Here is a 25,640-nt window from a genome sequence, read left to right as displayed (position 1 = left end):
TTTTTATTAATGAGTAAGTTTGATGTTATAAATTTGTTTATTTTGAAAGTTTATTTATTTATTTATAAATTTAATAAGATAATTATTGATCAGCCTGATTTATATATATATAAATATCATGTTGAATACTATTGGTGAGTATCATCCCTAAACACCTAGTGTAATTTTTTTTTACTTTCTTTAAATTAAATATTAAATTTTAAATTTTAAATTTTAAATTCTAAAAAAAATTATTTATTTTATACTTAGTACGCTTTAATATGTCAAAATTCTATATATATATATATTTAAAGTTATTTATTATACCACCAGATAAATCTAGAAAATGAATCGGCCAATATTAGATTTTCTAATATCATATGCGTCCGATAAATACATTATTAAAGAATAGAACTTTCGACGTCGACATTCAACCGCCACATTTATGACCATCCCATCGAATTGAATTGAATTTTTGAGGTCGAGATTCAACCACATCTCTTAAAAAAATAAATAAATAAATAAATATATCTCAGTTAGTCTACTATCGTTGACTATGATTGGTTGACTCCACGGAAGTTTCTTATCGGATACCAGAGTAAATCGGAAAGTACACGCAGCGGTCAGTCCAGACGTCCAACATCCTTTGATTACGCCCCTCGAAAAATTGTAGATGAGTGACAACCTGAATCGTCTTACCTTGAGTGGTAACCATGTCTTACACGGCACCATTGGGACAACCACATCTCTAACCATCTTGTGTCCCGGCAATTTTGATTTTCCAATTGTGATGATGACATAATGGTGTTGTGGTTTCACGTGGCGTGTGATAAATATATCTCATTAATTACACCTAAAGCACCCAACAACTCAACGATGTGAACGCTAGCTAATAATACTTAGGCACATAATGGCGCTGCTCATTGGTGCTTCCTTACCCAACTCAACGCGAGTTCAATATAATAATGCCAAGCCAAATGTTCATGCACGGAAATAATAGTGTACCAATGAAACAGTCAATTCTAGAGAATCCACGCGCGAGATCAAAAAGATCAGGCGCCGACCTTTGACTGTTCAGCGGTGGGTAAGATGTTCGATGGATTCTCACAGAATCGAAGATCGATCGTACATCTCAAAGATTAATTAGATGCGTAAAGATATAAATACCTCTATTAAATAAAAAAAACCCTTTATATAATGATTCTGAGGAACTTTACGCGTCACAGCCTCCAGTTCTAGAGAGATACTTTATGCACTGTGGTCGTAGGGGAGATTTTGAGCACGAGCAACTAATGCAGCCTTGTATCTCGATCGTCACATGATGAACAACGAGGCAATGCATGCATTTATATCATTTATTACTCTGTTCAGATTTGATTCTGATTGTTTTGTTGAGATTGCCTCTCACCTGCCATCCAGTATCAAGGTTGACTTCACGAAGAGAAAGGAGATGATGGACCCTGCGATCCTGCAAACATTAGGACAGTGAGTAGGGAGACCAGTGGTGTCCTAATTCGACCACTCTAACGTTCAAGTCAGTCAGCAGAATGAGAGAAGAGGAAAAATTTAATTAGAGGGATCTTGTGAAGATGTATGCATATCTGGATCTGTGAAAAAAATGAAAGTTATATAAGTGAGGGTGAGAGAATGTTACAGATCTGCCTTATCCTTAATTAAGGGAAATATCCGTGTGTAAAGATTTTATCAAAAGATACGTCCAATCCGGATGAGGAAAGTATCCCATCATGGTCATAATAGTGACAAGTCGTGTCATGCATTATCACACTAGGTCGTTAGGCCACCCAAGTAGGGGAACAGGATCACATAATTACCTTCATCCTCCTAGAGGCGAATTAACTGACGGAGGAAAAAGAAGTGGAATCGGTCTAGTACTGAGCAGGATGCTAAATCAGGGTGAGTTGGGGATTGGGTTGGAATACGGCTGAGTGGAGCTCCTGGAGTCGGAGCTCGGCCTCGAGTGTAGACGCAGATCTCGGGAGAGAGATCGACTGACTGTGCATTCCCAAATAAGGGGCGTATCCCTGGTCGGGTCGGGATCCCGACCTAAACTGCCCTTCCTACTGCACTCGGGGGGTCAGGGCTGAATGGACTACAAAGGGTGAAACGATCGAGTTGGGGGTTCGGGCAGAGCAGCATTGAAGCTCCGAGCGGGCTACCGCACGAGAGCGGGACTCTAGATCAGGGGTTTGGGTTCCAGTCGGAATTGAGGGTCGAGTATCAGATCGGGACATAAAATCGAGTCTACCTTCAATCTGATATGTCATCTACCCGGATTAGACTTTGACTTTCTGGCTGGATTCGACCAAGTCGTACCGTCCCATAACATTGATTAAGAAGGCAACTCCTCTGGACAGATTTCTTATTCTGTTATATATGATTCCACTTGTGTTTTCAGTCCATCTTGCCTGTAATGGTTTGGAAGCTTTATATATCAATATGTTCGATAAGAGTGGCAGTTGTGTCATTTCATTCTTTGAATGGATGAACTTGTAAAAAGTTTTACGCGGCTGCGATCCCAGTTCAGATTATAAATTGCGGCTGTTTCTTCGATTTGGATCGATCGGAATCGGAGAAAAGGAAATCAGAAATCAGAAATGGGGCAGCGCTGCCGCTCAAGATCACGGATCGTCCTGGTGCCGTTTCCGGCTCAAGGGCACGTCTCCCCCATGCTCCATCTCGCGCGCCTCCTCCATGCACGCGGGCTCGACGTGACGGTGGTCACGCCGGACTTCATCCACCGCCGCCTCGTGGCCGCCGCCGGCGCCGGCGGCGGATGCCGGTTCGTGTCGATCCCCAGCGGCCTCGACGCGGAAGGCGATGCCACGCCGGAGTTCGCGGCCATCGAGCTGGCGATGGAGAACCACATGCCGGCGCACCTGGAGCGGCTGCTGCTGCCGCCTCCGGCGCCGGAGGCGGCGGAAGAAGAAGAAGAAGAAGCTGCGGTGGCGTGCGTGGTGGTCGACCTGCTGGCCTCGTGGGCGATACCGGTCGCGAAACGCTGCGGAGTCCACGTGGCTGGATTCTGGCCGGCGATGCTCGCCACTTTCCGTATCATCTCCGCCATCCCTGAGCTGATTCACAGAGGCCTCATCTCTGAATACGGTATCTATCCATTTGTGACTCTTTTGTTTCACCCCCTACAATTTAAAAAATATTATATTTTGACCGTCATAAAATTATGAACTGTAATATCGAGTGAAAAACATGTTAATTTGATCACTAATTTTATAAAAATTATATAGGAAGTCCTCTGAACCATCAGGCCGAGTACAGCCAGCAAGAGCAAGTGGTGGCAGAGGAGTCACTGACCCTGTCGGGGCAAGCCAAGCTGAGCACCAAGGAGCTGCCATGGCTGGTGGGCAACCCTGCCACCCAGCGGTCGCGGTTCATCTTCTGGCTACGAGTCCTGGAACGGGCCAAATCTGTGCAGTATCTGCTGGTGAACTCCTTCCCCGACGAGGCAGGTCATCAACGTGAGCAGAGCTCCCACCAGCACCACCCGCGGCCTCTGCCGATTGGCCCCTTGATGCTCGCCCACCGCACCACCAACATCAGCATGTGGGAAGCAGACCGCAGCTGCCTGCGCTGGCTGCAGCAGCACCCTCCCGGCTCCGTCGTCTACGTGTCGTTCGGCAGCTGGGTGGCGCCGCTCTCGCCGGAAAGTATCGCCGAGATTGCGTTGGGGCTCGAGGCCGCCGGCCGGCCGTTCCTGTGGGTGCTGAAGGAGGGCGACTCCTGGCGGGCCGGGCTTCCGCGCGGGTTCCCGGGGAACCTACCGGGGAAGATCGTGAGCTGGGCGCCGCAGGAGGAGGTGCTGCGGAGCCCGGCCGTGGGGTGCTACCTCACGCACTGCGGGTGGAACTCGACCTTGGAGGCGATACAGTACGAGAAGAGGCTGCTGTGCCACCCGGTCGCCGGGGACCAGTTTGTGAACGCCGCGTTCATCGTCAAGGTGTGGGGCATCGGCGCCATGCTCGACGGCGCCGGGAGGTCCGCCGTCGAGGACGGCATCAGGAGGGCGATGGAGAGCGACGAGGGCGAGGAGATGCAGGCGAGCGTGGAGCGGCTGAGGAGGAGAGTCATGGGGGATGGTGAAGGGAGTTCGGAAGCCGTGGGAAATCTGCAGTGTTTCTTAGATCAGATGAAGCAGAACATGCAATAGGAGATCGATCGACGCTCGTTTTGTTCGTGGGTTTGACTATGACTTTGACTTTTGACTTTGGGATTTTTCACCGATGGAGAATGATTTGAATCCGAACCAGACTTCAATTCATGAGGTTCGACCGGTTTGTTTCCGGCCCGGAACGGCCCATTAATACTTGTAAATAAAACCGTCCCAACCACTGAACTGAACGCCGGCGAACTCTCTAATAGCTGATAATTACTCGCGTTAATTACGGAAATGCCACAGCACCACCACTCCAGCGCCTACGACTTCGTCGACGACGACGACGACCTCCTGAAGAAGAAGAGGAAGCCGCCGTCCAAATCCCCCGTCTTCCTCCCCACTAGCTCTACGGTCCCCTCACGTCGCGTCCTCGCCCTCGTCCTCATCATCGCCGCCGCCTGCGTTGCAGTCGGTGTCTCCGGGATCGCATTCGCGGCCGCTGCACTCCGTCGGCCTCCGCGGATCGTCACTGTATTCCGATGTGGGCGTGCCGAGGACACCCTACGTACTTTCAGATCCAAGTCCCTCGCCGCCGCCGGCCGGGAGGAGGAGGTCGTGGCGCAGAGGCCGAAGGCGCTCGCAGTGGTCGGCGTCTATACTGGGTTTTCGGCGGCAGATCGTCGCGATGCGCTACGTGGTACCTGGTTCCCCTCTGATTCCGACGCCTTGTGGCGGTAAGATCTCTTCTCTTCTAAATCTCTGCTTACCCGCTTGAGTCTTTGATATATGGTGTCTGATCTTGAACGTAGATCTGATAGATCACTAATTTTTAACATCAATGTGGAATTCGATTCTTGTCTGTTAACAATCGACTTAGTTTGCGATCTTCGATCTTGAGCTGATGAACTATCAGGTCTAAATGTGGATTAAAGTGGGGGTTGAGGGATATTTGAATTTTTTTGTTATTTTGAATCCTGAGCTGCGAAATTCTTAGCATGTTGCTTTTTATCGGTGTCTAGTTGTATGAGTTCTTGAATTTGGAGATGACGGGATAACAGTGTTAAATGTGGATCAATGAAAGAGGATCTTCTTTCAGGCCTATAAGGATGTTCGCAATTTTAGTTTTAGGGCAGATGAAACACCAGAGTTATAAGTCAAAGAGGGCGAGAGAACTCAAGAGTGTTTCATGAGCTCACTGTTTAGCTGCTGCCTACTGGTACATCGTGGCTAAACACTTTACTATCAAATTAAAAGAAACTGACACTTAAAATCGGAAAATTAGTAAAATCACTTACAAATGCATGTTTATTATTTTTCTTCAATTCTTTGTTTGCATCACAGCAATTTTACAAAATTTGTCATTATCTTTTATGGTTATCTTTTGCAATGAACTTTTTCTGTTTCAACATAGTTCTTTAGATGGATATTGAGATTATCTAACCGTATTGTACCTATACTCATTGACTACATTAATACTAGTGTTCCGGCCAAATACCATGAATGATCAAGCTACTGGTCAACGAACGGGCTGATGTGCACGCTCCTCGGAGATAGTCGTCGGAAAGGATGAAATGACCTGAAAAGTACTCCGAAAAAGAGTTAAAATGACACCGGGGGTGGATCCTGACAAGCCATTTTGACGCTCAAATTAGGATTCTGCAAGAGGAAGAAATTTAAGGACTTGGAGAAATTAGGATTGTGTGTGCATACCTGTGCCCATGGGTATGGACAACTTTTTATAGAGTTGTCAATGTATCCAATCTCTGAAACATGCATCCGCTTAAGATATGTTCCAAAAGGCATGTTTCCGTTTATGTTATATTCCGATTTATGCGTTCCAGTTGTCTATGTTTTCCGAGATATTTTTTTTGTTCTCCGAGAGAAACAGTTTCAGGGGTTCTTGATCTTATGGATGAATCAGCTTTATAGACCTACCTAGAAGTGGATGACGAAAGATCCGAGACCGGGATGAGGTTGGCGCATAAGATCGAGGTTGAGATCCGAGATCGGGATGAGGTCGGTGTATGAGATCCAGCAGACGTCGAGGTAGGGACCCGAGACCGAGATGAGGTCGACGTATGAGATCTAGTAAACGCTAAGGTTAAGACTCGAGACCGAAATGAAATAGGCACATGAGATCGGGGTTGGGACCTGAGACCAGCATGAGGTCGACGCATGAGATCTAGTAAAGCCCGTGGTTGGGACCTGAGACCTGAGGTGAGGCCAGCGCATGAGATCTCGTAGAGGTCGAGGTTGAGATCTGAAGTTGAGGTGAGGTTGACGCATGAGATTTAGTAGACAACGAGGTTGGGACTTGAGACTAAGGTGAGGTTGGCGCATGAGATTTAGTAGACGACGAGGTTGGGACTTGAGATTGAGGTGAGGTCGGTGCATGAGATTCAGTAGATGTCTAGGTTGGTAGCCGAGGCTAAGGTGAGGTTGGCGCATGAGATCTAGTAGACGTCGAGATCGGGATCTGAGACTGAAGTTGCCAACTATCTACTCTTCAAATTTTGTCTAATCCTCTTTGATCTTGCCTAATAGCTCCACATCGTTCCAAATCTAGGCTACATGGCGGCTTTGGGTTTCTACCCTATCAACTAGTATACTGCAATAAGTAGCAATTGAAGTGTATGGAATACACCAGCTTGATGGTATGTGATCCGTTGCTGCCCACTAATTCTGGAACTGCTTTAACTACTATCATGTCACGAGAAGTAGTTGAAACTTAAAAACAGTAATGCCTTGCAGAGTTCTACCTAACATCAGTACCTTGTTTTCGTATAGGAGATCATGGGTCATTTTGGGTTTGATAGAGAAATTTTCTAGAATAAAGTTAACTAATTAGATATATCAAAGTAATGCACATCTAAGATTCCCTTTCCGTCATATATTAGAGCTGTCATCATATGAGAAAAACTCTTGTTGCAGCTTGGATCGTGATACTGGATTGGCTCTTAGATTTGTGATTGGGTGGACAAAAGATTCGAAGAATATGACAACTCTGCGAAAGGAAATAGACATACACCATGACTTCCTTCTTATAGATGCTGATGAAGATAACTTGAATTTGCCCCATAAGACGTGAGAAGCCATGTGTTTCAGTATATTATTTTGTTCTTGGTTTCAGCAGATCCATGATAGTTAACATGATTCCTATTTTCTAGGTTAGAATTTTTCAAAGCAGCTTCCGACCTTTTTGATGCAGAGTTTTATGTGAAAGCTGATGATGATATATATTTGCGGCCAGGTAAGCTATTTTGTTTCAAGTATTATTGAAGTTATTCCTATTATCTGACAATTTCCTTTAGTTTTAATCAGACCGACTTGCTACACTTCTTGCAAAGGATCGAGCACATCGTCTTAGTTATATTGGTTGCATGAAAAAAGGCCCAGTAATCACAGACCCAGATATGAAATGGTAGATGCTACTGCAGAATAATTTCTTTGAGCTTCATGTTTTGGTATTTATGATAGAGTGAATGCCTCTTCTCCAGAATAATAGTTGTCAAACCGCAGGTATGAAAGCTCAGGCAAGTTGATCGGCGAGGAATACTTTCTCCATGCTCATGGCCCAATATATGCTCTCTCTGCTGATACTGTAGCTTTTTTGGTAAATGCCAGGAATGATAGGTTAGTTGTTCGTTGTATCCCTTCAGAAGTGTTGATGGTTAATGATGAATTAATATACTTCAATGAATTTCTTTCCATGTTCTTTCTTCATGCAGAAAATATCACTAAATTATATTTTTGTTCTGAAGTCATACTAAAGCTGTTTTTTGATTTTGCATTTTCAGCTCAATTTTAGAACATCCATAAACAAATATGGCCATTTCATGTTGTAATTCCGTAATAAAATGCACACTGTCACTAGAAAAAAAAAAAAAAAAAAAAAAGTAACCTGCTGTTGCTGCGGGATATGACTTCTTTGGATTTGCAATTTGCTTCATCTAAATCACACCATTTTTGTGTAAAATTTTCATGATGCTGACACAATTTCTTCTCACTTTATTTTTTCCTTTTTGAAAGTTGAGCAGCATGATTTATTTTGCTGTTCCTGATTGTACTTGACTAAACTCTAAATCTTTCAGTTTGAGGTTTTTCAATAATGAGGATGTCACCATTGGTTCATGGATGCTCGCCATGAATGTCGATCATGAAGATAATAAAGCTCTGTGTGAGCCCATATGCAGTCCCACATCTATTGCTGTCTGGAGCAACCCAAGATGCTTAGGTATGTTAGTCTATCAGATTTCACTCGTTTGGTTTTGTCAGTAGACTTGATTCATTCCCAGTTCCAATGCTTTGTCTAGTTACAAATTAACCATCGACACCATATACTTCTCTTTGTATATCTAACATGCAACTATACATTGGCCAATTCTATGGCTTGGCATTTCGGCTCTTTGGAAAAAGGAAATAAAAGATGATATACAATAATAACATTTGGGGAAATAATGGCAGATCCCTGCAACCTTCAGGACAAATTGATGGAGCTTCACAATATCAGCAGTTGCTCAAACAGCTCCACGTTGCCTCCAGAAGACGAGGACGATGATGAGCGCTAGGGCGTTGCTTCAAGCAATTTTTCTGACAATATACTCGTGATCACGTGTTACATTATTGACAACACAAATGCCAGAGGCACATTTCGTCAAGCATAGCATCGACCTTTTTGTTTACTTCGATACGTGATGTAATTAACTGCTGCCACAGTGTCCATCCCTGGGAGTACATGTAAACTCTGCCGTGCATTTTTATAATGTATTTGTTTTGGGTATGTGGTGAGCACGCTAAATCATGGTGTAAAGCTACAGGATCATCAAGTTCAAGAACAGAATAAGGAGGTCATCCAACGTAAATATATTCCGATTTAAATTGGATTTTATACGGATAAATTTGAAATTTTAATTCATTTTAAAATAAATTTAAATGAGAATAATGAATTTGATCTATCTAAATTATAATTCAAATTTAAAAATTTCAACTTCATATATTTAAATTTAAAATTTTTTTAATTTTTTATTTTTTAACAAATTCAATTCAAATTCAACTCAATCAATTTAAATTATAATATAAATTTATTTATTTTTTATTTTTTATATTTATTTATTTTTTAACATATTTGAATTGATTCGTTTAATTCGCAATCCGTTTTGGAATGAAAAATTTTCAATCTGTTGGATTAATCTGCCCCTGCTATAGGTAAAGTCATTTGACAATTCTGAACATAAACCAAAGTGATTCAGAAAAAAATAGCTTCTAACAGCACCAACTTGAATATAGTGAAAGAAGAAGATCGTTAGAACATTACTGGATGATTGCAAAAGTTCTGCCTCATACAAAATTACAAACTAGGTCAACGCCGTTGTACAAATGATGAATTTTTTTGCATGAGAAGAATTAGAATAAGACTTGACTATTCAAGATCAATACAACTACCAATGCAACAGAATGTGAAGTACACAGGATGCACATGAATGCCATGAGAACACAAAACTAGTTTCCGTAGAGCTCAATGCCTCGTTGCCAAGTTGTGATCTTGGGAACCAAAAATAGAACCAGCGGCAGAAAGATTACTAATGGAATCTGCAACAGAGCTATAAAGCAAGAAGCTAAATCAGTTAGGAAACACGGACACTATTTTAGAATCTAAGATTGACAATTAAAATTTTTTTTTTGGACACTGGATATTAATTACCTAAGTGGTCTTAGAAGGTGATTTTTTTGAAGGCAATGTACCAAAGATAATATCCCATAATGAAGAAGTTATTCCGAAGCCCTTGTTTTGGATCCTGAAGTGATGATTCAGATGATACCGCTGCAATAGAAAAAGGAACCATTTACCGACCGATTGAATTGCCAAAACAAAGTCAAGCATTCCTTGGATGTAATTGTGATTATACAAACCTTCAAGTTTATCCCATGCTTTCTGGTAGGTTGTCCATGGTGCAGATAGTAGTGAGTGCAGTCATAAATAACATAACCCAACAACCCACCTCCGAACAAGGCAGGAGCTAATGTCGGAGAGCTGATTAATTTAACAAGATTCCAGAACTAGAAAAAAAATATTGAAAATAACCGTTACTAATTTCAAATTCGAAGAAAACATACTTTTGCATTCAACAATGACTGAGTAAACTTACTGGTAGACATAAAATAGCTGTAGCAGCAGGGGGGAAAACTAGTCGCAGTCCATCCATGGGATGTTTGTGATGGCAACCATGAAGAAGATAATGTAGAGTGTTTCCCCTGTAGCACAGTTATGGTGGTTTCATTAATCTCAATCGAGTTATATATCAATCTAACTGCTCTGGAAGCTGTCATTCTTATTGTTACACCTACCAATAGCTTTTAGTTTCGATGTGGAAAACGAAGCGATGCAAAGTGTACTCGGTCAAGGTCCATAGAAGTATTCCAGTGACTACCATCAAAGACAACAGAGGGAGTGTAATGCCCCTTTGCACAGACATTGCTAAACACCAACAAACAACCGGCAGCCATATCACAGGAACTGCCCACCAGACTGTCCGTGTTAAGAACTGGTAAATGAAAAGCAGGTGATTAGAATAGACCAAAAAAAATTGTGTGTGCTGGTAAATACGAATTGTGTATTACCTCCAAGATTTCATTTTGAAAGAAGCGCGGGCCTTCCTTGCTGACTATAGGCTGATGAACCCATTCTCGATAAGCTTCTTCTAGATGGCCAACCTAAAATGTTTGCAACAGCTTAATTAGTACCCAGTTTGACTATTAATGCAAAACATGAAGTGCCAAATAATAAATAAAGGCATAGAATATATTTCTATGATGAGTTAAAGAAGAACACATTTAATGTTGATGCTATACCCATTTGTGAAGAGAAAGATGAAAATTTTCCAACACACATTTGGGGTAGATGAGAGAATAAGACATATTCATCATTTGCTAGTAGCTGATGTTAAAGATCCTAGCTACCACAAAAGAAAACAAGAAAAGAAACTTTAGAGAATTGCACCTGGAAAACGAGAGGCTTTTTCAAATCAACAGTGAACTCCTGTGCAACCATTTTGGTGCTTTATATTACTTAAAAACACTGCAAATATATAGCTGATAAGTCATACCATAAGAAGAATCAAGGCGTTCAATAATGGATTATACGGAAAAGATGTGCAAATATCTAGCAAAGGAACAAGTAGAAGTGAAAGCCTGCTGCAAATCTAGCAATCATTTCTTTCATCACATATGCTAATGGAACCTAATATACTAAGATAATGAAATAATTACTAATCATACTAAAATTAAAACCTGAATATATTAACCAATCAAACTTTCTAGATCTTCAAAGGTCTAATGCTGAAAGAGAACCACAAATCTAACTCGGTGTATATGATGCATCTAACAATCCTGTAAGCAAATTTCTACTGACCAAACTAAACATATGGACACCCATTATCGATGTTGTTTTAGTCCCAGCATGTCTAACATTATACCTCTTCAAGCAATGCTTACATGTTAGTCACGCTCAATAGCAATTTCAAAAGGTAGCACAACCGGGATTAATCAACTAAGTTTCTCATTTAAACAGCAAAAGTTTGAGACAATCATAAAACTGAGAAGAATGGCACCAAAGGGAGAGAAGCGGAATCGTACTGCAAAGGACCATAAATGAAAAAAATCTCCAGAAATCCTAACCACATTATCAAAGCAAAGAGACAGATCTACTTCTCCTTAATTAAGAGCAAACAAAATCTCCACAGGCAAAAAACGTCGTCGGACGGCTGCCATTCAGACCAGATAAAAAACCACAAGTGATCAAAACAAGATCAGATCGCAAAAAAAAAAAAAAAAAAACGACACGAAAGAGAAACGAAAAGGGCAAATCCAATGTTAGATCGAATGATGAAAAAAAGGAACAGGCACAGCAAGGAATCCACGTACCAAAACAATAAGACGGGTGTGGGAACCCTAGAAATCACCTTCCGAGCTCTCCTCTTCCTCTCGGCGTCGCCAAGCGAAGGAGAAGAGGCGAGGAGAACGGACGGGGAAGACGAAGGGGCTGGAAGCTGTCTTATATGCGTTGCAGTTGCTGTTTTTGGCGAGTTCGGTTCCGAAATTGAATCGCCGCCGTCAGTTCCAACGAATTCTACGGATGCGACGTGAACCGCTCCATCATCCTCGACCGGATGCCGTCCGTCATAATCACGGTAACGGTTCCGATACGGTCGATAATAAACCGGCGTCATATCACGGAATGCCGCACATGCGACGAGTGTGACAGGCTGGCAGCGGCTGGACCAAATTCGTGAACCGGAGGATCAAGCTAACGTTAGCGTGGTGCCTTTCCTGGCCGGGCCCAGGGAATCTTACGATATAATTTGAAAACGTAAATAGGTGTTGCAGATTAATTTTAATAAAATTTTATATTATAAAATTTAACTTTTTTTTTCAAAGTTTTAATTAATTTTAGATCATATAAATTATATTTTTAAAAATATAACCTATCTTAGAAGGTGCATTTAAGTTGTCATTTTAACCCAATTTTTCCTGTTAGTTACAAAAAAAAAGTATAATAACATGTGCAAGTCTTTAGTAGCATTAACATGTTTTTTATTATTATTAAATCATTAGTGATGAAATAGAAATTAAATAATAATATATGCTTATACAAATATAATAAATGGAATAATTAAATTTCTATAATATTATCAATCTAACAACATTTAAGGCTTTTAGTTTCTTTTATTGATGTAGCACAAGAAGAGATTGAGTGTTGTAGAAATTTGTAATGAAGTCATAAAGGATTATAGAAACTTAGGTATCAAATCTAAGGGGTTTTAGGCATCACATCATAGGGATTGCATCACACAATCTAAGAGAACTTTTAAAATTTTGATATCTATTTCATATCTCAACATTATAATGGTACACACATTTATTAGGATTCACAAAAGATATATAGGAAATATAAATACTAGTAGATGGATTCGTCAAAAATACAAAAGACTCATAAAGACACATAAGAAATATAAAAGACTCATAAACATGCTTTAATTTTCCAAATGGAGATTGTCACTTGTCTCCATCATGTATCTTTGTAATTCTGCTACAGCAAGGTTTACAAAATTCATGATATGCTAGAATTTTATTATTTATTTACGTGTCAATATTCTATCAATCTAATGCCCAGTTTATTTGCTCAAAATCGTGGATGGAGAAAGGAAAGGAAATTAATTGTTCCCTAAAAAGGGAACAGAATCTTTTCTTAATTGTTAATTTGTTATATACAAGGAGGATGAATAAATCTCTTATATTTAAAATTATTAATTTATATAAATAAAAAAATTAATTTATTTATTTACCAAAATACCCTATCCCCATTGCCTCGATTTCTCTTTTGCCCCACCCGGCCACCCCTTCTTCCCTGCTCGCCGGCGCCTCGGCGAAGGGCGAGGCCGAAGGGCGCAGCCGCCATCTCTGCTGCGAACGCCATGCTCGCCGCCGCGGCCTCCTCGTCCACCGAAGGGCGCGACCGCCATCTCCGCGACCTCCTCGTCCACATCACACTCGGAGCTCCTCGCCTGCAGACCTTCTTCCCTGCTCGCCGGCGCCTCGGCGAAGGGCGAGGCCGCCATCTCCGCTGCGAACGCCCTGCTCGCATGCCGCGGCCTCCTCGTCCGCCGAAGGGCGCGACCGCCATCTCCGCTGCGAACGCCCTGCTCGCCGCCGCGGCCTCCTCGTCCGCCGTCCGATCAACGCCACCGCCGCGGCCTCCTCGTCCGCATCAGCGGAGGTCAGACTCCATCCTCGCCTGCCGACCGATCAACTCCACCGCCCGGACTTGTGAGCTGATGGGGGCATCGGGGGCGCAGGAGAGGAGCAGGACGAAGAGAGAGCAGGGAAGAGAGCACTAGTGTTTTAATTTTTCCATCTTTGCGTTCCGCCCGATTTGGAGGGGAGCGATTTTCACTTGTCTCCATCAACAGATGGATTAACTTTAATTCTGCTTCAGCAAAAATTCCAAAAAGTAAACGGTGGATGCATATGCAGAGGAAAACTTTCCTCAGTTTCTCTTTCCGCATCCAAGTAAACTGGGCGTAAATGATTACAGTAATGGTTAAAGTGACAAAGCAGAAGTCACAGTTGGAGGTGTCTATGATTTGCTAAAGAGAGAACAGCATGTCCTAATGAGAGAGACAACTCACACTTCAAATAATTCAGACTGTTCTCAGGAACAAACAAGAGTAATGAGTTACTGAAATGATCAGACCTTTCCTGTTTCAAGATTTTTTTTTTTAAATTATATTATGATCCTTACGTAGTTTCAAACAAAACACTACACTTTTGAGTACAAGAACATTAATCGAATATGCTCTCTTACTGAAATAGTTAGTACCAATACAAATAAAGACATGCATTGCTCAGCACTACCATAGTTCTAAAAGCTGAGGCCAAGTTGAAGCCCTAATGCTGCATGGAGGAGAAAAAGTGTCATGATACTGCTACCAAGTAGCCCATGTACTGTCCTCATGCCTGGACTCTCCTGTGTCCAAATAAAAAATAAAAAGACATGAGTTGGAGCTCATAGTTGGGTTTTGTAAGAATATATTCCTTATGATGTGTATCTCTACTGTCTATTTATCAGATTGAACAATAATTGAGTAGTTTAGACATCCACTTTAAACTTGTTCAGGGATAAATGATGAGGACATCAATGATCACTGTCAGCATTTTCTGAGACATTTTATCAGAATGGACCCGACTAAAATGGGTAGGCTGCTTTGGGATGATTATGATCATTTATTGTGTGAAATTGTGAATTGATCCAAGTATCAGAATTATTTTCAACCATAACAGTAAGCAAATTTGAAGATATTTTCAGCTAAGAATAAATAAACATGCTATCAAACAGACTAGCCAAGGAAAGATATATCTTATATCTGGACTTTGAGTTGGTTACTGGCAAGAATCAAGTTGGTTCACAATGATGAAGTCGAGTCTACCTCAAATAAGGTTGGCAATAGAGACTGAACTGTCAAGAGTGCCAGACCGAGAAATCCACTAACAGCATGAGGGCTGGGCACACACACACAAAGAAAAACAGTCAGCAATACCAACTAAGACTAACTCTTTTATCCAATATATACTAGATCAATGTTATGAGCAACAAATGAAGAAAGAAGGCCAAATAATTCGCTAACATCATAATCTAGAATCTTTACTAAGGTGACTGAGAAGTTACAAGAGTTACCTCTCAAAAATTGGTTTATTAGAAGTCAATAAAGCTGTTATTCCACCAGTAGCACCAAGAGCAAAGAAGAAAAACATGCCTCCTAGGAGCTTTGGATGCAGGTCCTTGGCCTTGGCCTTTTCCTCCTTTGACAATTAAGTTGATAAGTGAAAAGGGTTCAGTAATAATACCAGATATATTCCAAAAGCTATAATTTATCAATGTAAAATTTTAAATTGGTTTTCGAGTAGTAGTTAAATGAATCAGTTAAACACAGCTACTGATTTGATCGGATCTTCCATCTTGATTGATCTATATGTTCTACCAAAAGCCATTAATAATATACTGAATCCATCTTGCTCTTCAGCTACTACACAGTACATTAATGTAAAACTTCAGACGATATGCACATTGGTCAACTAAAACAGTGTCTTATATAGATTAACATGAAAAAAAAATCAATAATGAGCTAGCAAACATTAAACATAGGGTTCCTGTTTAAAATAAGTTTCATGAAAATATTAATACTTTACAATATCACTCAGATGATAATAGGATAACTCACTGCATCTTTTGATAATCTGATTCTAAATCCAAGATAGGTTCCATAACCGCCCATTGCAAAAAGAACAACTGCCTGCAGAATTACAAGTAAAAAGTAGAAACTGTTAAACTGATAATACAATCTGTACAAAGTAGGGCTTTAATATCTAAAAGTCTTCCAAATATCATACTCCATAACTAGATTCAGAAGTCTCAACACAGTGACTGGAATACAAAGCAAGTAGGAAATTTTGTATGATTACAAAAACAACAAGAAACAAGATACGGAAAAAGATTATTTGGATACTGTATTCACCCCCTTTGATCATCTAACTGCCTAAGCACATCTACGGCTTCACTATGATATTTTGCAGTAATAATATTAGGAGAGAAAATATATTAGTCTCTGTTATTGAAAAATAATATGGACTACTCTTTCAATTTCAATGAATTAGAAATGTGGAGTTCAAATTTTGGATATCATATAATGCATTTTTAGTTGAATGAACATGAAAATATTCCTCTTATTTATCACCTTCCTTGAGCAATTGTAGGATTGATGATTTAAAATTCAATCAGTGAGAAGAGTGTAAAACTAGTTCCACAATCATTTAAGAATCTCTAAGCAAATTAAGAGCATCATTTTGTACCAAGAAATAAAATTAAGATGATAATTACAGTCACAAAGTTTTCCATTGGCTGTTTAATGGAGTTGACAGTTCCGTCAGATTGGAACAGGGAAATAGAAACTTCAGACTTTGTATCTCAATTGAACTGGCTATTTTTCCCGTGCTAATTAACCTAAAATGTTTAGCATCTCTGGCTTTCTAGCTCCAGCATAACTCTTCATAAAAGTTCTTATAAAATCCATCTAAACACATCTATGGATGTCGATGTAATTAACTTATTTTTGTTCAATGCCAGTAGGGATCTTTGGCCCACTGAAATTTCCACATCTCTGTTTGTCTGGCAACTCATAGAAACCTATAGTTGTAAATACCTAATACTCCACATTTTTTGAGCAATTGTGACGAAATTTCCACCAACCACTATAATATAAAATATGTGAATATTTACAGCGCATATATGTACACTACATTGTTATGCTAGGAGTAAGGAGGAAAAAAAATAGCTGTAGAATCATATATGTTTCAATGTTGCATTTTCATTTCCTTGTTTAATCTGTTTCAATAACAAGATATGGAGTTATTTACAATTGTAACCTTAAATAGTTTCTTATCTAGTCATCAGCTAGGAGGGAGTGGTTACCTAATTTATGCTATTGTATTAACAAGATATGAAATCATTCACAATTGCACCAGTAAATAGTTCAGATGGACCTTTTTATCCCTTTTTTCCCTCATGCTAAGACTAAGAGAAAGCAAATGAGACACCCACCTAAATGGTGAAGGTGTGATTCGAAGCCAAGACCTCGGCAGCAATTTCCAAAATCATTATTTTACCAACTGAGTTAGTTGGCACTTTCAAAAGAAGGAAATTTTACATTTACTTTCATCAAGCATAGAAAAAAAATAAAGGTAGTAATCATGTTTATTATGAGATCCAAAACAGAAGAAATGCCACATTCCATAAAGATAGTGTAAAAGACTAACCATATTTCCTGGATGACCCCAGTGGACAAGCCATTCAGGAAGGTTCCATGTCTTCACTAGTTCAACAAATGGCTCAAAGATAGATCTTACTGCCGCAGCTGTTTTTGATGTTATCATATAGAAATGCTTTGATATTATTACAGGATCAAAACAGAAAGTCAAAAACAGAGAACTGAGGAAAGAACATTACCACATGAACGTACGTACAAAAGGTTTCACAAAATAAATATCACGTTTTTGCAGAATAATTTAGTCAGACATGTACAGGGAAAAAAATCACACTCAATCAACAAACTAATATTTTGATGGAATTTTTTATTACTAAATATCTATCAAACAGTTTAAATTTGACTTCTTTACCAATTAACACAGTTACTTTTTTGTAAATTGTAATCCTAAAGTATACTCTACTTCCATAGATTCACAAAAAGATCAGAGTCTGTCCAGTTACTATGTGAAACACATGACATAGTTGTAGCATAAAAAGCTATGGAGTGTAAACTATGGATAGATCAGAGTCTGTCCTTTTTTTTTTTGTAATTTTGAGTCCTGCAGATCTTTCTCATTGCCTACGCACTCATTCAAGTCGTGTAATCTGGCTAATTCATAGTTAGCGATGAGCTGAGCGAACAACTTAGGTCGCTCAAATAATTTTCCTTTAAAAATAAAAAATAAAAGGCTAATCTTTGTTAAGACAGAGATTGAAATCCTCTTATTTCTTTAACACTTTCAATTTTCAGGTCTTCGGGGAAAGAAACCCCAGGAAAGCAACGTGGTGATCAAACTGCTAAAAAAAGGGGGCAAACTAGATACCTCCAGGAAGCGCAGACGCGAGGAGAAGAGGATAGGGAGCAATGGAACACAACAGAATCTCCCCACTTCTTCCCTTGGCTCTCGATTCAGCTGCCTCCTCACATTGCTCTCCCACCGCCCTCAATCTTCCTCTCCTCTTCCTCTCTATCTTGGCCGCGGAGAAAGAAGGTAAAGCAGAGCTCCCATGGATGACAACGCTAGAGATGGCGTGCCTGTGGTAAGCAGGAACCGTCGCCACCATCGCCATGTCTAGTTTTGGAGGTAAGCGGAGGAAGATCGAAGATAAAAGCGAAGCCATAGGGAGCGAAGCGAACTGGAGCGTGGAAAAACCGAAACCACGTGAGCGTATTGGCTCGTGTGTGCAAACCTCATTAGAGCATCTGCAACTCCTTGTTTATAACATCTAAAAAAAATAAAAAATATATATATGAAATATACCTTTGTCACGTTCAAAATATTAAATATTTTCATGTGAACTCCTCCACTATTCTATGTCATATGGAGAGAGATTAAGAAAGGGTTATTAATGTTCTTTTAACTAGCGTTGTAGATGCCCTTAGAATGTTAATTGTTAACAACTAAAACACATTAAATACTAATCATACTAATTAATAACCTAAAACATATGATACGAATAATATAATTTATCTATGATGTGAATAAGAAGATTTGGATAGGGTGAGAGAAGTTTCATTCATAGAAAAGGAAGAGGAAAGAAGAAAAAAGAGAGAGAAAATAAAATATTTATATTCATTTTATTTGAAAGAGATAAAATGTTCATTAAATTATTTTATTTGAGAAGAAGAAAAATGAAGATTAAATATATAAAATTACAAAAATACTTTTACTTCTTAAAAAGATAATGTATGTAAATGATGAATGAAAAACTGTAAAATTCTATCAATATTGCAGGTAAAAGTTGGGATATAGAAAGTCTTAAAATAGACAACACATGCTCTTAGGATAATTCTCTGTCATTAAAGGAGGAGGAGAAGAAGATTAATGTTATCTGTCTCTGTCCTTTGAGTTTTGTCCTCGAAAAGATTTACGGTGAGGACCGACACCCACACAGACATAGTGAAATACGAACGGTTGGATAATGAACAGTGACGACACGCATTGTGTGACGAGTAACGATGCAAAGACGAGATATCTAAATAGATGAGTTAATTTAAGAATTAATATTTTAAAATAAAGATAAAATTGAAATAAAATATTTTTGAGTTCCCTTTCTCCTTCCTTATATCTCAAATCAAAGTATAAGAAATTCTAACATTCATGAGCACTCCCCTTTTCCTCTTTAATTCACTCTATCCCAAAAAAATAATATAATTTATCCCTTCTTAACTTTAAATTGAATTTGTTTGTAATCGATTGCAAATATTAATAATTTGCTACTTCAAAACTTGTTATTTAAAACTTCCAACACGCTTCTTGGAGTAATTTTAAATTGTGTTTAATTTATTTTATTTCACTTTTTATCTTTAGATCATGCTTTATTTTACAATGCCAATTATTGAACAATTTAGATGTTAACTGACGAGAAGAGTCACAGCATAAACATGTTTTGTTCTAGAGCATTTTGCTAAACTAACAGAAATAACTTTCAACAGGAAGTTTTTTTTCGAAACACATGATCCATCAAAGATCATTCTGATTGCAATCTCCTTCGTTTACATTTAGCAAGCATGGTTCCATTGAAAACATGCTCAGAGATGGTGGACAAGTTCATGGCTTGTCTGGTCAGCAGCAGGAAGACAAACACAAACTGAAGAGAAGAAGAATTCCTTTGTCATTGACGGTCGGGCTCAGTCGATCTCCAAGGAATAATGGTGCGATTTCGCCTTCGTAACTTCTACGAAGAAAGCTTCAGTTTACCTCCAAGCAGTTGTTGGCTCCTGTTGGTTCTCTGAGGCAACTCGAAATAGCCACTACTGCAGCTTCTATAGATGCATCTTCCCCCTGGCAGACCAAATAAGAAATAGGAAGCTTCAACTATGTTACCAACCCATTGCACTTTTTTCACAAGTAAAACATTTGCTAGAACAGGATTCTAACTATTATCCAGTGAGAGTTACTAAAGATTGAATGATCATTTCACATCTACTTTGGTAAAACTTGAAGAACTTGAGGGAACTTCTAAATCCTACCCACTTTGTATTCCATCAAAGAGGTTTCTGTCTGATATTGAGAAAATATTGTAAGAACTTGAAGAATGAAAAATAGATTGAAGTTTCACAAAGAAACCAATGCGCTGAAAATAAGGTATGTTTTTATGGATGTAAAGGGAGATTTTGAGAGCAACTGGTTTTGCAGCTTACTTTTTCTTTCCAATAGAACATGTTGCCATACTTCCCAGCCACGCGACTCCAAAAGCTTCGAGGCACGTCCAGATCAACTGAAGCTCCAACATTAAAGTGCAACATGTTTCCTGCCAATGACCATACACAGGAAACAATGAAGAACATGGAAATGTTTAATGCAGTTTATGTAGAAGTATATGATTGGCATAATCAAGTCCAATTCCAAAATCTTAGGGAAACTTTGAACATACAAAAAGCGGATCAAAAGAGGATTGTAAAGTCGGTGCAAATCATGTTAGTTATAAGGCAAAAGAGATAAAGGAGTTCTTTCATTCAAGCCAATGTACTTTTCCTTCACTTGAGAGAGCAATCTTTAAGTTTTGATCACAGGAGGGGAAAAAAACAATAATTAGAACCTGTTTTGAATCAATCATTATTCAAAGAAAAGTTTTTCAATGTAGCAAATTCCTTTACACCTGAGTAACCAGTAAGGCATATCATATTCACTGTGGATCCATGAATAAATAGTTCATGCTTACCAAAAGTTGGATCAGCAACAAATACAATAGTTTGATCATCAACTTTCCAGAATTCCTTAACAGCTGCTCCTGCCAAAAAAGAAAAATAATAACAGGCAAAATGTATGAGGCCAGATGTTTTACATGTTCTGAAGAGTTGTAGTGTATAACATGTCTAAAATTCACACCTGGTGTTTCAGGATAATTCTGTGCAAGAATTCTTAGCTTAACACCTGTGTCCTTCTCCAGATCAGCTATTTCTTGACAAAGCTGTCTTTCCTATGAAAGAAGAAACAAATTAAAAGAATTTAGTTCTTAGTGTCTGAAGTTGTGTAACAAATCGAAGCTCTTCCTCAAGGAGATCAGGAGTATGGTATTCTGAAGGTCGAATTCATTCTGCAACATCAATCAACGACAAGAAAACTATACCTGGCTTGCAGAGAGAAACCCAGCAACATCGATGACTGGACTGAACTCCTTCGGAAGCATCTCAGGCCTGTTAACTCCAACTTTGGCATCGGCAATCCCAACTCCTGCACACACCGAACAATCGGTGAGTGATCTTTCCCCTATGAAATGGTTAGCGCTACTTGCAGCGATGGAAATTCCTCCTAAAAAAAATGGAGAAACGGAGGAATCCAGAGGAGAAATGGGGAGAGGTTACCGCCTAGGGCAAATCCGAGAGCGAGCGCGCCGGTGAAGGCGAGGTTGAGGGATTTGGAGTAAAGGCGTGCTCCCCATTTGTTTAGATCTGGAAGGGCGGCTCTGCTTCGCTGCAGCTTGACGGCGCTGGGAAGAGGATGAGGAAGAGGCGAAGGAAGAAGAGCGACCATGATCCCTTTTGAAGTCGAAATCATCCGTCCCCAAGTTTTACTAACTGCAAAGTTTCTCTTTTCTTGGCCGGAAATTTCCGAAAATTTTAGATTTTTGAGGTGATTAAATTGAACACGTAGATGAGAACACTGAACCAATCTGTCGATTTTCTGTCCACTTCTTTCTTTTTTGTTTGTTCGTTTGTTTGTTCTTCTATCATCGATTATCAATAGCTGATGAGCTTGAATTTGCAAACATAACTGATCCATTCAGAATCTTAAACAATAGAATCGTTCAAAACGTTCCCACATTAGAATGCTTAAACCATGAGGCTTCCTTCAGCTGGCTCAGCGACAGGAGCTTTCGGCTTCGGCTTGTCCACCACGATCGCCTGCGTCGTCAACACCATTCCGGCGACCGACGCAGCATTTTGCAGGCCGCATCTTGTGACCTTGGCCGGGTCGATAACTCCAGCTTCCACCAAGTTTTCATACTTGTCAGTCATGGCATTGTAACCGATCTCCCATTCCCTGTCCTTGATTTTCTCGACCACCACCTCTCCTTCCACGCCTGCGTTGTGGGCGATCAAAGCTGCCGGAGCTACCAGCGCCTGTTCAATCGTATAGGTCAGGCAACGGAGTTGCAATTCGAAGCGAAATCATTGATGCAATTTTGTTTGGTCACCTTTTGAATAATGTCAGCTCCGATGCGCTCATCTGCATCTTCGATCTTGTCTTTGATGGCCGGCACGAGAGTGGAGAGGTGAACCAGGGCAGCGCCTCCACCAGGAACGATTCCCTCCTCTATGGCAGCAAATGTGGCATTTTTGGCATCCTCTACTCTCAGTTTGCGGTCTTCGAGCTCTGTCTCAGTCGCAGCGCCTACCTTCACAACTGCTACACCGCCGGAAAGTTTGGCAATTCTCTCAGCTAGCTTCATAGTATCATAAATTAAGTCGGCCTCTGCAAGTTCTTTCTTTAATTGGGCAATTCTAGCCTGGAGTTCATCCTTGGATGCTGCCTCAGCAATCAAAGTAGTGGAGGTCTGAGCGATTGTGATCTTCCTTGCTGTACCAAGTTGTTCGACGGATACATTTTCGATCAACAAGCCAAGATCTTTCGCTTGGTATTCAGCTCCTACATAGAAAATGTGAAAACGAACCACTTTAAGCTATAATTTATTGCAATTTTAACCACCAGCAAGAATCAATAAACAGTGTATTAAACAATGAGAGTTACTCAAATAAGTCGATTTGGTCAGCTTATATGAAACTATCTGGAAGAACAAAATCAAGTTATTAAATAAATTTGTGTAGGCAATGGACCTGTAGTTAAGATCAGAATGGCATTCATACAATGGATAATATGTGTTAGTTCAGCTTGTGCAACTTTATAATAAGCAATGAAGTACCTGTAACAATGGCAATATCTTGAAGAAGAGCCTTTCTTCTTTCACCGAATCCAGGAGCTTTGATTGCAGCAACGTTCAGAATACCTCGAAGCTTATTCACAACTAGGGTTGCTAGGGCCTCACCGGTGACATCCTCTGCGATAATGAGAAGAGGAGCTCTCATTTGAGTGGTCTTTTCCAACAAAGGAACGATATCCTTTATTGTCGAAATCTTTTGATCAGTCACAAGAACTTTTGCATTTTCGAACTCAACGAGTAGTTTCTCAGGATTTGTGACGAACTGCGGAGAGATATAGCCTCGGTCAATCTGCACGATCCAAAAAGGCAGTGAAGTCTTCAGAAACTGCTCGAGATTGTAGGTTAGAGCAACTAAAACACAAGTAAATTCAATTTAGTCTAACCTCCATCCCTTCTTCAACTTCGACAGTAGTTTCAAATGAGGATGAAGACTCAATAGATAGCACACCATCTGGACCAACTTTATCAATTGCATCAGCAATCAGAGTTCCTATGAACTCATCATTACCAGCTGAGATTGTTGCAACAGCTGCAGCAGCAGAGACCATGTATTCAACAAATATATTAAAAATCTTTCAAGAGTTCAGCAAGTTACATGGTTTGTGAACTGAACACATTCTACCTTTGATATCAGCACGTCCCTTGACAGGTCGGGCTTTCTTCTCAAGTTCTTCAACTAGCTCATTGACAGTCTTTTCAATTCCCTTCTTGATGGACACAGGATTTGCACCAGAGGTAACACTCAATAAACCTAACTTGATGATTTCTCGTGCAAGAACTGATGCAGTTGTGGTGCCATCCCCAGCCGAGTCATTTGTCTTACTAGCAACCTTTATTTCAAAGATTAATAACACTGAATGACTCACCCTTGTACAGAGTAAACAACTGATTTAGGTTCTGGAGTGTTGGTTACGAACTGCGTACCTCGCGAATCAAAGCTGCACCTGCATTTTCCATTGGATCTGCAAGCTCAATGGCCCGGGCAATAGTTACGCCATCATTGACCACGTTTGGAACTCCATACTCATCTAACACAACATTTCTCCCTGAGGTTCATATGTTTAAACATATTAGGCTGGCATTAGCTTCGATCACGAGAGTATACATCAAAATAAACAATAAATTCAAGCATATAATGAGTGGAAACAAAAGGCTTGTGCGGGTAACGATGTTGATCTAGGGTTAGAATGTTAATATTTCTGCCACATAAAAAAACCTTAGAATCGATCAACAGGGAGTCTATGTTAGAGATCCTTTGATCTTCTATATCCTTTAGACTTCTCTTCCTATATCATTAGTTAGAATTATACCCAATTTTCTTCTCGTAGAGCCAACATAGATCCGACATTTTTTAATCCAAAAATCAATGAACAGCAACTACAAACGCACAGAATACTCAAAGATACATCTAGCAAAGGATCGAAAGGAGTCACTCGTAAAAAGAATACCTCTAGGCCCGAGAGTAACACCGACGGCATTGGCTAGCTTCTCGACGCCGGCCTGGAGAGACGACCTGGAGCTCTGATCAAAGGCGATGTCCTTCGCCATGGCCCGAACGACGAGCTTCCGGCGGGCATCGGGCCCTTGTCTATAGGCCCCTCTCCTCCTCAGACACTCTTGGCGCGGCGAGGAGCCGAAGATCGACGCGGTGGAGACAGCGTTGGCTGAGGCCATCGGAGAGAGAGAAGAGGAAGAAGAACAGTGCAGCAGCGAGCGTGATGAGACCGAAGGGATAAGGTAAGGGCAGCGGGTAGCGGGTTTAAGAAAGAGAAGGTTTCGATATGACGAACGAAGAGATGGGCGGAGAATCTAGAAGCTTCAGGAACAATGATACTCGGCCCAGTTAAAGCCCAAATTAATCGTTGGGCTAATCATTTACTTTGATGGACAGCGGGTAGCGGGTAGAAGGTTTCGATATGACAAACAAAGGGTAGGGCAGCGGGCGGCGGGCGGCGGGCAGCGGGCGGCGGGCGGCGGGCAGCGGGCAGCGGGCAGCGGGCAGCGGATTTAGGAAAGAGAAGGTTTTGATAGGACGAACGAAGAGATGGGCGGAGAATCTAAAGCTTCAGGAACAATGATACTCGGCCCAGTTAAAGCCCAAATGAATCCTTGGGCTAATCATTTACTTTGATGGACAGCGGTAGCGGGTAGAAGGTTTCGATATGACGAACGATGGGTAGGGCAGCGGGCAGCGGGCAGCGGGCAGCGGGCAGTGGGTTAAAGAAAGAGAAGGTTTCTATATGACGAACGAAGAGATGGGCGGAGAATCTGGAAGCTTCAGGAACAATGAAA

The 25,640-nt window shown here is 40.5% G+C and overlaps 6 protein-coding genes across 7 annotated transcripts; 2 read left to right on the top strand and 4 right to left on the bottom strand.

Moving 5' to 3' along the window:
• The first annotated feature begins 2,585 nt into the window (after positions 1-2,585).
• On the top strand, positions 2,586-4,353 carry LOC141811604 (UDP-glycosyltransferase 82A1-like). Its single transcript, XM_074699624.1, has 2 exons — positions 2,586-3,102; positions 3,243-4,353. Exons 1-2 carry the CDS (start codon positions 2,595-2,597, stop codon positions 4,160-4,162), a joined length of 1,428 nt encoding a protein of 475 aa, XP_074555725.1. The 5' UTR covers positions 2,586-2,594; the 3' UTR covers positions 4,163-4,353.
• A 15-nt stretch (positions 4,354-4,368) lies between these two features.
• Positions 4,369-8,906, top strand: LOC141811605 (putative beta-1,3-galactosyltransferase 12). Its single transcript, XM_074699625.1, has 7 exons — positions 4,369-4,842; positions 7,040-7,192; positions 7,276-7,358; positions 7,430-7,529; positions 7,628-7,741; positions 8,200-8,342; positions 8,573-8,906. The coding sequence occupies exons 1-7, from the start codon at positions 4,403-4,405 to the stop codon at positions 8,674-8,676; spliced, it is 1,137 nt and encodes a 378-aa protein (XP_074555726.1). The 5' UTR covers positions 4,369-4,402; the 3' UTR covers positions 8,677-8,906.
• A 501-nt stretch (positions 8,907-9,407) lies between these two features.
• LOC141811646 (dihydroceramide fatty acyl 2-hydroxylase FAH1-like) lies at positions 9,408-12,117 on the bottom strand. The gene is made up of 8 exons (XM_074699668.1): positions 12,029-12,117; positions 11,106-11,183; positions 10,727-10,819; positions 10,454-10,650; positions 10,255-10,360; positions 10,019-10,165; positions 9,810-9,929; positions 9,408-9,708 (listed from the first exon to the last, which is right to left on the bottom strand). The coding sequence occupies exons 2-7, from the start codon at positions 11,154-11,156 to the stop codon at positions 9,810-9,812; spliced, it is 714 nt and encodes a 237-aa protein (XP_074555769.1). The 5' UTR covers positions 11,157-11,183; positions 12,029-12,117; the 3' UTR covers positions 9,408-9,708.
• A 2,329-nt stretch (positions 12,118-14,446) lies between these two features.
• LOC141811844 (uncharacterized) lies at positions 14,447-18,574 on the bottom strand. Its single transcript, XM_074699908.1, has 6 exons — positions 18,287-18,574; positions 17,474-17,571; positions 15,883-15,954; positions 15,339-15,463; positions 15,091-15,163; positions 14,447-14,630 (listed from the first exon to the last, which is right to left on the bottom strand). Exons 1-6 carry the CDS (start codon positions 18,531-18,533, stop codon positions 14,526-14,528), a joined length of 720 nt encoding a protein of 239 aa, XP_074556009.1. The 5' UTR covers positions 18,534-18,574; the 3' UTR covers positions 14,447-14,525.
• A 1,270-nt stretch (positions 18,575-19,844) lies between these two features.
• On the bottom strand, positions 19,845-22,189 carry LOC141848554 (thylakoid lumenal 15.0 kDa protein 2, chloroplastic). 2 transcript variants are annotated; one of them, XM_074736597.1, is made up of 7 exons: positions 21,772-22,189; positions 21,537-21,640; positions 21,296-21,386; positions 21,129-21,197; positions 20,608-20,717; positions 20,165-20,248; positions 19,845-20,054 (listed from the first exon to the last, which is right to left on the bottom strand). In XM_074736597.1, exons 1-7 carry the CDS (start codon positions 22,187-22,189, stop codon positions 19,935-19,937), a joined length of 996 nt encoding a protein of 331 aa, XP_074592698.1. In that variant the 3' UTR covers positions 19,845-19,934. The 2 variants fall into 2 exon arrangements, with proteins under 2 accessions (XP_074592698.1, XP_074592699.1); XM_074736598.1 differs by having other exon boundaries at positions 19,845-20,248.
• LOC141848552 (ruBisCO large subunit-binding protein subunit alpha) lies at positions 22,168-25,066 on the bottom strand. The gene is made up of 7 exons (XM_074736596.1): positions 24,797-25,066; positions 24,273-24,394; positions 23,971-24,178; positions 23,732-23,877; positions 23,331-23,637; positions 22,605-23,056; positions 22,168-22,530 (listed from the first exon to the last, which is right to left on the bottom strand). The coding sequence occupies exons 1-7, from the start codon at positions 25,020-25,022 to the stop codon at positions 22,240-22,242; spliced, it is 1,752 nt and encodes a 583-aa protein (XP_074592697.1). The 5' UTR covers positions 25,023-25,066; the 3' UTR covers positions 22,168-22,239.
• Between the last annotated feature and the right edge of the window lie 574 nt (positions 25,067-25,640).

This window comes from Curcuma longa, chromosome 17 (genome assembly GCF_044706935.1).
Source record: "Curcuma longa cultivar G26 ecotype Majalengka, Jawa Barat chromosome 17, ITB_CL_G26_1.1, whole genome shotgun sequence".
NCBI classification, from domain to species: Eukaryota; Viridiplantae; Streptophyta; class Magnoliopsida; order Zingiberales; family Zingiberaceae; genus Curcuma; species Curcuma longa.
Note: the sequence above shows the minus strand (reverse complement) of the source record. Positions and strands in the feature narration are given on the sequence as shown.